Source organism: Coenobita brevimanus, chromosome 94 (genome assembly GCF_032717465.1).
Source record: "Coenobita brevimanus isolate Jiangsu-jjx chromosome 94, ASM3271746v2, whole genome shotgun sequence".
In the NCBI taxonomy this organism is placed as follows: Eukaryota; Metazoa; Arthropoda; class Malacostraca; order Decapoda; family Coenobitidae; genus Coenobita; species Coenobita brevimanus.
Genome location: NC_137047.1, coordinates 1275619 through 1288428, shown reverse-complemented (window position 1 = coordinate 1288428; position 12810 = coordinate 1275619). Strand labels below are relative to the sequence as shown.

The window sequence follows — 12810 nt, the reverse complement described above, 5'->3', positions numbered from 1 at the left end:
ATACGAATTTTTTCCCCAATTTCCTCAGACTAATTTTCCCGTTCACCCCTGGAGGCGATTTGTTTGCGGCCACCCCGTATGGGATTAATGCGTCTGGCAATAGATAGATAGACAGACTCCCCAAATTTAGGTCCATTGATCAGTGCTTGGACAGTCAGCTTTAACTGCCTGATCACGGACACAGACTCTCTCTCTCTCTCTCTCTCTCTCTCTCTCTCAGACGGTTTTTTTCTATCTCAGTTATCCTCAGAAGATTTACTATTTCTTTACTTATCTCCAGACGATTATTTTACCCATTGCAGTTATCGCCAGAGAGAGAGAGAGAGAGAGAGAGAGAGAGAGAGAGAGAGAGAGAGAGAATTATTCTTATTTTTATTATTACCAACACAAAATGTTATTCAGCTCATGGGATATTACTGCGGCTCAGAAACAATTTGGGACATTTTATGAACTATTTGGGACATTTTATCAACCAACTGGGACATTGTATTAACCATCTGGGACATTTGGGACACTGTATTAACCATCTGGAACATTGTACTAACCATCTGGGTCATTGTATTAACCATCTGGAACACTGTACTAACCATCTGGGTCATTGTATTAACCATCTGGGGCACCTGGGACATTGTATTAACCATCTGGGGCACCTGGGACACTCTTTCATCGCTGCCGTGTTGGTGAGGTGAATTTCAAGGTAATCACACCCATCAGCAGATACCTGGACAACCCCTTTCATTGCCTCGCTGGAATTTCAATGCTTATCTCTCCAATAATACGCCATACATATTATTTGGAAAGGTGGTCTCATTCTCTCTCCCTCTCTCTCTCTCTCTCTCTCTGAAACAGTATACATAGGAAATAGCATGATAAGTATGAAGAAGGACGGTAAAAAACGGCTTGCAAATGGAAGGAAGGAAAGGAGGAAGGTAGAGAAAGGAGAGAGAGAAGTGAATAGAGAGAAAGGAGGGAGGGGAGGGGAGGAAGGTGAGGAATGGAGAGAAGGAAGAGAACGGTGAGGAAGGAGGGAATGGAGAGGAAAACGGAAAAAGGTTAGGAGTGAACAGAATGAAAAATGGCAAATAACAGTAGGAAAAAAACAGGAAAATTGAAAAGACTGGGGAACGCTGAGGGAAAAACCAGAACAATACTCCAAGCCATGAAAGGAGATTGGGGGGGGGGGGGAGAGGCTTTTGTGAGGAAGTGGGGTAGTAATGACTTATAAAGGTGAGTGCTGCAGTGTGTGTGTGTGTGTGTGTGTGTGTGTGTGTGTGTGTGTGTGTGTGTGTGTGTGTGTGTGTGTGTGTGTGTGTGTGTGTGTGTGTGTGTGTGTGTGTTTCACGAGCTACGATCCGAATCCCCAAAGTGGCCGGAGATGACATGAGACTGACTACCTATTACAGTATAACCAGTGATACGCTTGGTGGGAGGAAGGCGGTGTGGGTGGGGGCAGGGTGCAGGGTGAGATGGGTGGAGGGTGAGCTGGTTCGATGGAAGGTAAGTGGGATGGGTGGAGGGTGGGATGGTTTGATGGAGTATGTGAGGAGGAAGCTGGGTGGTGGATGAGAGTGGAGGATGAGTAGTGCAGATGACGTGCGCGGAGGGTGAGCTGGGTGACGAGTGATGATGCGTGGTAGGTGTAGGGTGCTGGAGGAAACGGGTGGAAGATGGGGATAGTGGATGAGGTGGGTAGTGGGTGGAAAGGGAAAGAGATGAGGCGAGTGAGCTAGGTGGACAGTGAGAGGCGAGGATGAGAGTAGCAGATGAGGTGGGTAATAGGTGGAGTGAGGGATAGGGTGGAGAGTGAGTAAGGAAGACGTAGGAAAGAGTAGTTGTGGTGGTGGTGGTGGTGGGAGACACTAACTTGACCGGTTTACGATGGATCCAACGCCTTCAGCTCTGGTCATCGTCCTCACTACCACATATACCACTACTACAACCACACCTACCACTACAACCACTGCAACCACCACACCCATATCTACCACTATCACAGTCATCACTACTACATCTTTACAGCACGGGTTTTAACTTCAGCTACCATGAGATGCTTTCTCTTTCACACGAGTCCACAAAAGACGAAAATTATAATGTATTTATTCTGGCTGCCTGCGACGTTTCCCACAAATATATTCCCCAAATGAAAATACACAGAAGAGAGGAGATTCCAGTAACAGGAGGCGGGACTGTGGTTAGTCTGTCAGTGTCTGGCCACATGACACGCGTGTGGAGCTCTAAAGGAGTCATGAGGCCAAGGACAGGCAAGGTAAGATCTATGAAGCTGACAGAAGGAGTACATGAACTCTGGCCCAATATACAACGGGTCAGCAGCGTCACCCTCAGCACCTCCCTGTTCATCTTCACCTCATTATTACAGGTGATGACGTAAGAAGGTGATCTGACAAAGTAATGTAACACATAGTACTGACTACTCTGATCAGTAGTTACCCCCACTGCTCCAGACTGCTGCTGCATTCTGTCTACTGTTAGATAATCAGATCAGAATAGAGTAAATGAATGTGTTTAAAAAAAATGAAGGGGTACAGTTCGTGGGTTATATGGATAAAACAGACGGTAAACTTAAAGAGTAACAACGTGTGTGTGTGTGTGTGTGTGTGTGTGTGTGTGTGTGTGTGTGTGTGTGTGTGTGTGTGTGTGTGTGATAGGTATATATATATATATATATATATATATATATATATATATATATATATATATATATATGAGAAGTGAGCTGGTGGTGTGACGATGATAATGGTTGCGTGCAAAGTCTGTACGGTACGACTACACCAGGCATGTCATCTCCCACCCCGTGCTGCACCTGCTGGGAGGGAGGGGGGGGGGGGAAGACTGAGGAGAGAATGGGTGAGGAGAGGAAAGGACGAAAGGAAAATAGAGGAGTGGCGAGGACGAACGAAAAAGAGAGGAGAGGAGAGGAGAGAGGAACGGTGTGAGGATGAGGAGCATTTGAAAGGAATTCTGAAGACATTAGAAGAAAAACGGGAGGAGACAAGAAGTGGATAGGTGAGGAGAGGGTAGATCACTGCGAAGTGGGGTAACGAGAGATGAGGTTAGAAGAGGAGAGAAGAGAGGGATGGGCTTGAAGACTCACTGTTTCTAGATATGCTTCACGTCTCTCCCCGTCTCTGCACACGTTACAAAGAGATTTCCGATACAGGATTCACAGATTCATGGACTTCACTTTGTTCCACTGTCTGTGTGTCTCGTCTAAAGGTAGTGTTGTTTGTACTGATGCATCTGCTATACTGAAAATGCATTTTTTCGTAAGCTGTCTGATATAAATGATGGTTTGTTGATACGTACTTGTGTTGTGGCTGTCTACCTATATAAGCGCACACACACACACACACACACACACACACACACACACACACACACACACACACACACACACACACAAGCAAGATACTGATGATGAAAAAAACGGAGGAGAAGGAGGAGGAAGGAGGGGAAGCGGAAGAGTCAGTGAGGTAGGGAGAGGAAACAGGGGAGGAGGGGGAAGGTTGTGGGGGAATAAGGGGGGAATAAGTTAGTAGGGGAGGGAGCAAGGAGACGTGACAGCCAGCAGTCCACAGAGGGAGGGGGTGTTGAGAAAGGGAGGGAAATTAGGGAAGAGGGGGAGAGGGAAGAAAAAGAAGGGTGAGAGAGAGAGAGAGAGAGAGAGAGAGAGAGAGAGAGAAACCCACACCTGGAAGTGAAAAATAAAAGCAACGAAAAAATAAGCCACAAATGTGTATAAAAAAAAAATGATAAATAAGATAAAAAGTAGAAGGAAAGGAAGGAAGGAAAAAATTAAGTTTACGTTACACGAAAATCGCTAAAAGTGAGAACGTGAGAAATGATTACAGAGAAAAAGATGAAGAAGATAAAGACGAAGATGTAATAAGCAAGAAGATAAGCTGGAGGAGGAGGAGGAGGAAGAGGAGGAGGAGGGGGAGGAGGGGGAGGAGGAGGAGGAGGAGGAGGAGGAGGAGGAGGAATTCAAAAGGGAAGAAACGAAGGCAAGAAGGACGATGGGCAGGGAGAAAAGGAAGGAAGGAAGAAGGAAGTGATCGATTACACAAGAAAGCTGGAAGATGGAGGGAACGAAAAGATGGAAAAGAAAAAATACCGGGTAATAAAAAGGATGATATTCGATATGAGAAGGCTCAGTATCCCACCCCCTCCCTCTCCCCTCCTCCTTCCCCTTTCTAACTTGGAAAGGGAACTCCGCCCCCCCCCCTCTCTACGTGATCTGACACCGAAAACAGAGGAAGAAGAAGAGGGGGAAGAAGATGATGAGGGAGGAGGAGGAGGGGAGGGAAAAGATGGCGGGGGAGCAGGAGGAAGAAATGAAATAAGGTGATGGAGAAGGAGAGGTCGTTAAGGATAAAAATAAAAATGATTACAATGGAGGAACGGAATATGAATAAAAAACAGGAAAACTAAACAACCAAGCCCTCCAGCAAAACTCCTTATACCATAGCTTCCTCGTTGGTTAAGGAAGCTCCCTAACACCTTTTCCTAAGCGATTTATTTTGTTTATTACACCTTACTGGCCTCTTCCGTGAAAAAGAAACCCTTCCAAACATCGCCACACTCTGCACTAACAGCGGAGAAAAAGATATTAACCAGCCATATCCAAAAATACATCCCTACGGAAAAGGTGTTAGGGAACTTCCTTAACTGACCAACTTACAGGCCTTAGCTTCTTTCCCACCAGGTAGGCTTAATTAATTCACACGTGGCCAGGTGTGCACTGCTTCTAATCTACTACCACCTGTCTCTATGTGTGGGAGAATAACAGGAGAGTGGTGAGGCAGGGAAGGCAGAAACGGGATGGAACACGGAACAGGGGAAGGAGAAAGAAGCAGAGAGGGAAAGGAGGAAGAAGAGGAGGAAGGAATAATAGAGAGGGAAAGGAGGAAGAAAAGGAGGGAGGAAAAGTAGAGGAGAAGGAGGAGGGAGGGGTGTGGACAAAACAAAAATGGGGGAGGGGAAGGGAAGGGATGGAAGAGAAAGGAAGGAAAGAGAAGGAAATAGAGGGAAGGAAAGGGAAGGGAGGGGAAGATAAGTGAAAGGAACAAGGCAAGAGAAGATGAAGGAAGGAACGAACCAGGAAGAGACAAAGAGCAACGGGAACAGAGAAGAAAGAAATAAGGAGGGATTATTCTCCAAAAGACTCTTCCTAGATCTACAAGACACAATAATTCTTCTTCCACATAAGTCCCCCGGTGGCTATTTCCGGATCTTTAAGAAAACTCAAACAATTCCTTTTCCACCATTATCTCAGTGTTTCCCTGGCCGACGCTGGGAAGGCCTTAGATCTCCTGCAGCCAATATGAGCTTCCAAGGGCGGTATTCTCCTGTGGTTGGGATGCTGATTGAACGCCTCTTCCTTACCGGTTTATTTTTGATTCCGTTCCCTTTCTGTATTCGTGTGCGTTAGCCATGCAATCTACATCGACATTAAAAAGATACGAGAAGCCAAAAAGAGGATGTTAAAGGCTAGTTCGGAAAATAAATCGTTAAGGAAGAGGTGCTAGGGAGAGAATACGGGGCCGAGAACTGACGTGCGCCCAGCCAACTCCAGCGGACGAGACGCAATAACACGAAATCCACGCACTCGCCCTCAATCCTACCCACCTCTCTTTTCAGTTTCTCTTTTTACTCTATCTTATTTATTTATTTACTGGGTTCAAGGCAACTGGATTCTTCTTCTCTTGATAATATTACAGTACATCTCTTCCTCTTTTTTTTTTTTCCCCTACCGGTGTTTCAGGTTTTATATATGCATAAAAAAAATAATAATAATAATAATTCGAGGAGGAGGAGGAGAAAACTGGAAATCCAGGAAAGTGAATGCTGCTGAAAAAAGGGGTGTAAGGGAGAGGATATTAAGGGAGAGATGGAAAAACAGGGCAAAGAATGAATATGAAACAGGGAGAGGGGAGGGAGGAAAGGGAGGATAAGATTGGAGAGAAAGAAGGGAGGGAGGGGGCGAGGGAGGGAGGGAAAAATATAAACGAGAGGATATTGTAAGAAGGCCTAAAAAAAATATAAGGAAAGGAAAGGAAAGTGTATGCGTGAGAGGAAGACGTTATGCAGAAGGGAGTGGCAGAGGGGAAAGAGGGAGCGAGGGAGGGAGGGATCAGAGAGGACAGAGAGAGAGAGTGAGAGGGAGGGAGAGGTCAGAGAGAGAGAGAGAGAGAGAGAGAGAGAGAGAGAGAGAGAGAGGTCAGTGAGGAGAGAGAGGGTGAGAGAGGTCAGAGAGGAGAGAGAGACAGCGGGAGGGAGGGAGAGGTCAGAGAGGAGATACCGGTAGAGAGAGAGAGAGAGAGAGAGAGAGAGAGAGAGAGAGAGAGAGAGAGGAGAATGTAAGAGAGAAAGGCTTGAAGGGAAATATAGGACAAGGAGAAGGAAGTATGTGTGTCAGAGGTTAGGTAAGAGGAGGGCAAGAAGGAAGGGAGGCACTGGAGGAAAGGAGAGGGGGAGGAATGGAGAGAAAGAAGAGAGAGAGAGAAAAAAAAAGGTAGGGAGGGAACTAGGAAAGAATGGGTAAGTATGGTAAAAAAAGAATACGGAAGAGGGAGTGACAGGAAGAAAATAAGAGAAGTGAGAGAGGGAGGGATTTGAGAGAAGGCAGAGAAAGGGAGAGAGAAGGGAAGGGAGAGAAAGGGAGAGAGGAAGGGAAGGGAGAGAATGGGACAGAGGAAGGGAAGGGAGGGAAAGGGAGAGAGGAAGGGAATGGAGAGAAAGGATGTAGGGAGGGAACACGGAAAGAATGGGTAAGTGTGACAGAGGTTACGTAAGAGGGAGTGGCAGGCAGGGAGCGAGAGAGAGCGGGGGGAGGGAGGGAGGGAGAGAAAGGAGGAAAAAGAGGCAGGGAGGTAGGAGACAAAGTAATAGAGAGGACACTGTAGGGGAGCTTGAAAAAATAGGACAATGACAGAAAGTATATGTTGGTGAAAATGAGGTTTGTGTAAGAAGAAAGGAGGGAGGGAGGGAGAGAAAGACAGGGAGGGATTGCAGAGGAAGGATGGAGGAAAGGATGGGAGGACTGGAGAGAAAAATGGAGGGAGGGAAAGAATGGAAAGAAAGGAAGGAGAGAGGGACAAGAAAGAAAAGAGGGAGAGGAGGAATGTAATGATGGAAGGAAATGAGGTGAAGGGAGATTCGTGAAATGAATGGGCTTGGAGAAGAGGGATGAAGATGACAGTGAAGAGGGAGAAGAGAGATAAATGAGGATAAGAGGAGGAGAGACAACATTAAGAGGTAACCAAGAGGTAAGAGGAAGAGACATGCAGAATGTGAAGAGGAAAGTGGGTGAGTGAGAAAATAGGTGAGTGGGGAAAAAGGGTGGTGTGTGTGTGTGTGTGTGTGTGTGTGTGTGTGTGTGTGTGTGTGTGTGTGTGTGTGTGTGTGTGTGTGTGTGTGTGTGTGTGTGTGTGTGTGTGTGTGTGTGTGTGTGTGTGTGTGTGTGTGTGTGTGTGTGTGTGTGTGTGTGGACGGTGAATCACAGAAGGAAAGAGAAAGGGAAGGAGGGAGGCGGAGAGACGAAGAGAGAAGTGGGGAAGAAGAGAGAGGGAAAGAGACGAACGTATGGATAGACAGGGATGGAGAGGGAAGCAGGGAGGAGGGAATTAGACAGAAAAGGAAAGAGAGAGAGAGAGACGATAAAGAGAAGAGGGACGGAGGGAGAAGGACAGAGGAAAGGAGAGATGTTGGTAGAGAGGGAGAGGGAAGGAGGAACAGGCAGGAGAGAAGAGGGAAAGAGGAACCGAAGGACAGACAGGGAAGTAAAGGAGAGAGGGACGAAGGAAGGAAAAAAGAAAAAAGGGAGGGACGGACGGGGAGGGAGAGGGAGGGGAGAAGGAAGACAGGGAGGATGAGAGGGATGGAAAGAGGGAGGGAGGGAGGGAGGGAGGGAGGTGTTATCGATTTCACTTTCCCAAGTTCCTGACTCTGCATCGAACTGGCTTACCCTCCCCTCCCTCCCTCTCAATCCCACCTCACCTCTTTAACTCTCTCTCTCTCTCTCTCCTGCTTCTAATCCCACTTTCTCAATTTATCCACACCAAACAATTCTTCTTGACTCCTGTTAATTCCACCAACTCATTCACTCACTCTCACTCTCTCTCTCTCTCTCTCTCTCTCTCTCACACACACACACACACACACACACACCAGCGATGACCCTTCACAATGACACGCGCTGTTCAAGATAAAATGTCTATCTCTCGCTGTTGTTTCATCTCTCCCTTTCTCTGTCTGTCTCTGTCTGTCTCTCTCTCTCTCTCTCTCTCTCTCTCTCTCTCTCTCTCTCTCTCCATCAAGACTCTTAGTAACTTCAGAATCCTCACCTTCACCTCCAAGTTCCTAAGCGTGAAGAGATTAACGTGGAGAGGCGAGAGAAATGGCATGGAGAGATGGGAGGAGGAGGAATGTGTGTGTGTGTGTGTGTGTGTGTGTGTGTGTGTGTGTGTGTGTGTGAGAGAGAGAGAGAGAGAGAGAGAGAGAGAGAGAGAGAGAGAGAGAGAGAGAGAGAGAGAGAGAGAGAGATGTGGCCTCGTGTCAGTGTGGAGGAGCTAATGGATTACTCTCTCAAGGTAGCAAGGAGTGGGGGGGAGGGGGCAGGAGGGGGGGAGGTGGTGGAGAAGGACTGTAGAGGTGATGGGTAAGGACTGTATAGGTAAATGGTAAGGGGCTTTAAGGGGATGAGAAAGTCAGAAGGGGGGAAGGGTGAGTGGTAGGGCCAGGAGGAGTGAGGTGGGGTTGTAGAGTAAGGGTTGGGGTGTTAGGCAGATGTAGGGGTCAGGAAGAGATAAGGAAGGCAGAAGGATGAGGTGGGGCTAGACTGGATAGGTTGGGGAGAGGGATCAGGAGGAGTATGGAGGGGCGGTAGGCTGGAGAGGAGGGAGTGGGGGGTGTCAGGAAACAAATGAGGTGAAACAGGATGATGATGTCGAATGGGGCAGGAGGGGTGAGGGACCCAGGAGTCACGAGAGGGGGGTGGGTGGGAAGGCGAACAGTAGACAAGGGTGGGGGAAGAGGGGGGAGTAGGGAAGGGAGGGGTGGAGATTATGGTATATAGCAGCCCCATCTAAACTAACTAACTAACTAGCAACGGTAACTAAATAAATAAATAAAATAACAACCACCTGCCACACACTCATATTGACAACAACAGGCAGCAATACATGATGAGACGGTGTTTGATGAATGTCCCAGATGCCACAGGAATTACTGATTACCACGATAAAAACATTCACACATCCATCCATAAAACACACACACACACACACACACACACACACACACACACACACACACACACACAAACTGTCGTGTCTGTGCCTAACTGTGGCGTTATGTAATGTTTTGTCCCCTCCGCCCCCGTCCTCTCTCTCTCTCTCTCTCTCTCTCTCTCTCTCTCTCTCTCTCTCTCTCCTACCCCTCCACCCTTTCTAATTTCCCCTCCCTCCGCCCTCTCTAATCTCCTCGCTCTCTCTTTGCTCTCTCCCCATTTCACCCATTCTCTTTTCTCTCCCTTTACCTTATATCCATCTTCTCTCCCCTCTCTTCTCTTTCCTTCCCCCTCCATTCGCCCTCTCTCCCTTTCTTGTCCTTCCGATATTTCTCCCTTCCCATCCCCCCTTCTCATTATCCCTCTTCCCACCCCGTGTCATCCTCTCTCATTCTCTATCCATTCTCTTTCCCTTCCCTCAACCCCCTTATTTTTCAGCCACCCATTCTCCCCTCTCTCTCCCCGTTCGCTTCTTCCCTCTGCCCTCATCTCCCTTCCCGTCTGCACTTTCTCTATTTCTCTCTCCCTCCCTCACGCCCTCCTTCATTTACCCCTATTTCCGCCCTTCCTTCTCCTTTTTATCCACCTTTACTCTATTTCCTGTTCGTCAACTACATCTCCCTCCCTTCCTCCCTCTCTTCTCTCCACCCTTTTCCTTTCCCTCCCTCCTTCCCTTCCATTACTGACCTCCCTTCCTCCCTCTCCCTCATTTATCTTCCTGTCTCCCTCCACCATTCCTTTCCTTCGATCTCTCCCTTCCTTTATCCATCTCTCTCTCTCTCTCTCTCTCTCTCTCTCTCTCTCTCTCTCTCTTATGGTCAGGGCGGGTGAGGGTGGTTGGCAATTCATGAGTCTCATTAATTATGGTAATGGCAGTGGACAGACTTTCCTTCCTCCCCCTCCCCCGCTCTACCTTCCTTCTTCCTTCCTCTTCCTCCATCTCTCTCCCCCCGTTTTCCATCCTCTCTCCCTCCCTCTCCATCTCTCTCACCGGTTTCCCTCCTTTCTCTCTCTTCCTCCATCTCCCTCTTTTCCTCCGCCTATCCCTCCCCCTCTTTCCAACCTCCTCTCTCCCACCCCTCCATCTCACCCTACTCCCCCCTCCCACGCAACACATGTTACTCACTCTACGTACATTGCTCTCTCTCTCTCTCTCTCTCTCTCTCTCTCTCTCTCAGGCACTGAATACATGAATAATTTGGTTACTACGCTGCTTTAATGTACAGTACGTCCGGCTTCTGCATATTCACTTGTATCAATTAATTTTATATCATGTGTAGTGCCACCATTTTCAGTACTACTTTCTATCATTCCTATAAAATTTCCTCTGGACAACAGTGTCGCGCAGGATGATGCTTCTCCCTACTTTCCTGCATGGCTGATGGTCGGAGGGCCTAGGGGGGTGAGGGAGGGTGGGGGAGCGCCTTCTGCTTTGCTACTCATACTGAAACTTCTGTAATTCGTAAACTTCAGTAATTAGAAACCAACCACTTCAATTACGGCTTAACTACCTTGAAACGATCGTAAGGTCTGTGTAGTCCGAAACTATTCTTCACACACACACACACACACACACACACACACACACACACACACACATCCTTCCATGAAAAAAGTACGAGAAAAAACACACATAGAGAGTATCTGAAAATTGACGTGAAAGAAAATATCCAATGCAAGGTACAGTGAAACGCGAGGTGAGGAGTCCTAAGAGTTTTATTTATTTATTTATTTATTCTCTCTCTCTCTCTCTCTCTCTCTCTCTCATACACGCCACAAAACACGGGGCTCTCAAATAACACCGCACCTCTACCTGGAAAAATGTTCATGTAGAATTCCCCACAACTCATCACAATAAAAGTGGAGTAAACATCGCTCCCATATACCTAGCAACTTTCGACGCAAAAAAAAAAGAAAAAAAGAAAAAAGGTGTGCTGTGTGGTGTGGTGTGGTGTGGTGTGGTGTGGTGTGGTGTGGTGTGGTGCGGTGTGGTGTGGTGTGGTGTGGTGTGGTGTGGTGCGGTGTGGTGTGGTGTGGTCCTCAAGGCTCCTCCATTAAGCGAGAGAAATAGCCATGGGATAGCAAGATTAAAATAACATCTTCCTCGGCCTGAAGTGGTTAATATACAGTAATTCATTTTCCTAAAGACTCTCCACTTTCTCCTAATTACGCCTTGGTCAACGGGGAAATGAATATCTGAAGGGTACATTAGGTAACGCAATTATTCCCGGGGTCTTCATTAACCTCTGCGTAAGATCTCATACTCCATCGTAAGTAAATATTCGTAAGATTTTGTATTTTTTGCCCTCTTACGCTTTGGTCAGGAGGGAACTGAATATCTGATGCCTCGACGAGTGTCCTAAATTATTTCTAAGGTCTCCATCCATTCTAACCAAAAATAATTTCCATTTTTATTTTGTCTTCCTTCCTTCCTTTCTTCCTCGTTTCTTTCTTCCTCCCTTTCTATTTTTTCTTCCTTCCTTCTTTTCTTCCTCGTTTCTTTCTTCCTCCTTTTCTTTCCTCTTTACGTAGACTCTTCCCTCTCGTGCGCCCAATTCCTTGCTATAAAATTAAACATAAAACCATTCCAACCTATTACATACTTCCCGAATTCTCCGTAATCGACTTTGACCCAAGAAGTTTCGATTCCGGCCATCTTAAACTTTCCTCTACGCCGCCTTCAATATTAAAAGCCCAGTAGAAGGTGTTGAATTATTCGCAAGGCCTCCACCCCCCTCCCCTGCCTCCAAGCAATCGATAAGAGTCACATGACGGGGCCAAAATCTTTCCCCGTTGGGCTACAGGTGAGAAGCGGCCAGGTGTTGTGATTGACCTTCTTGCACAGGTGTTGATGCCAGTGGGTATGTAGATAAGGAGGGGGTGGGTGGGTGTGTAGGTAGGTAGGTAGGTAGGTAAATAGATAGGTAGGTAGGTAGGTGATCATGTGAAGACAGGGTGACAGGAAAGGAAGGTGAGGTAACAGTGTGGGTGGTCACTTTTTTTTTTTTTTTTTTTTTTTTTTTGTGGTGGTGGTGGTGATAGTTAAGAGATCCAGTAGTGATAATGTGAGCGGCGGTGGTGGTGATGTTAATAGTAACAGCGATAGTAGCTAATATTACTAGTGGAGTAGTACACGTGGGATAAGCTGATAGTACATAGCAGCAGTGGTGGAAGTAGTAGTGGTAGCAGTAAAAACCACAGCGGTGATACTGACGATGCTACCAGTAAAAGTTGTGGTAGGATTAAGAATGGTAGTCTATAAATGGTGGTAGTGGTGGTAGTCTATAAATGGTGGTAGTGGCGGTAGTTAAGAATACAACACTGATGGTAGCGATGACGAGGGAAGGAGTAGATCGACGTAGTAGCTGTCGACTTCGGTTTGATGACGGTGGCAAAAGGAGTGCTGTGGTTTGGGCTGTGGTGGAGGCAATAAAAGAACGGTGCTGTGGTGTGGGAATAACTGTGGTGGTGGTAAAAATAACAGTGTGGCGGCAGGTGGTGCT

At 47.1% G+C, this 12810-nt stretch overlaps 1 protein-coding gene across 1 annotated transcript in view; it reads right to left on the bottom strand.

Annotated features, from left to right (window-relative positions):
- The window catches only part of LOC145412974 (uncharacterized), a 200684-nt gene that overhangs the window by 15281 nt on the left and 172593 nt on the right, over window positions 1-12810 (bottom strand). The window contains exon 5 of the mRNA XM_080282796.1: window positions 478-620. Coding sequence (XP_080138922.1) covers window positions 478-620 — 143 coding nt within the window. The remainder of the gene's footprint in view (window positions 1-477; window positions 621-12810) is intronic.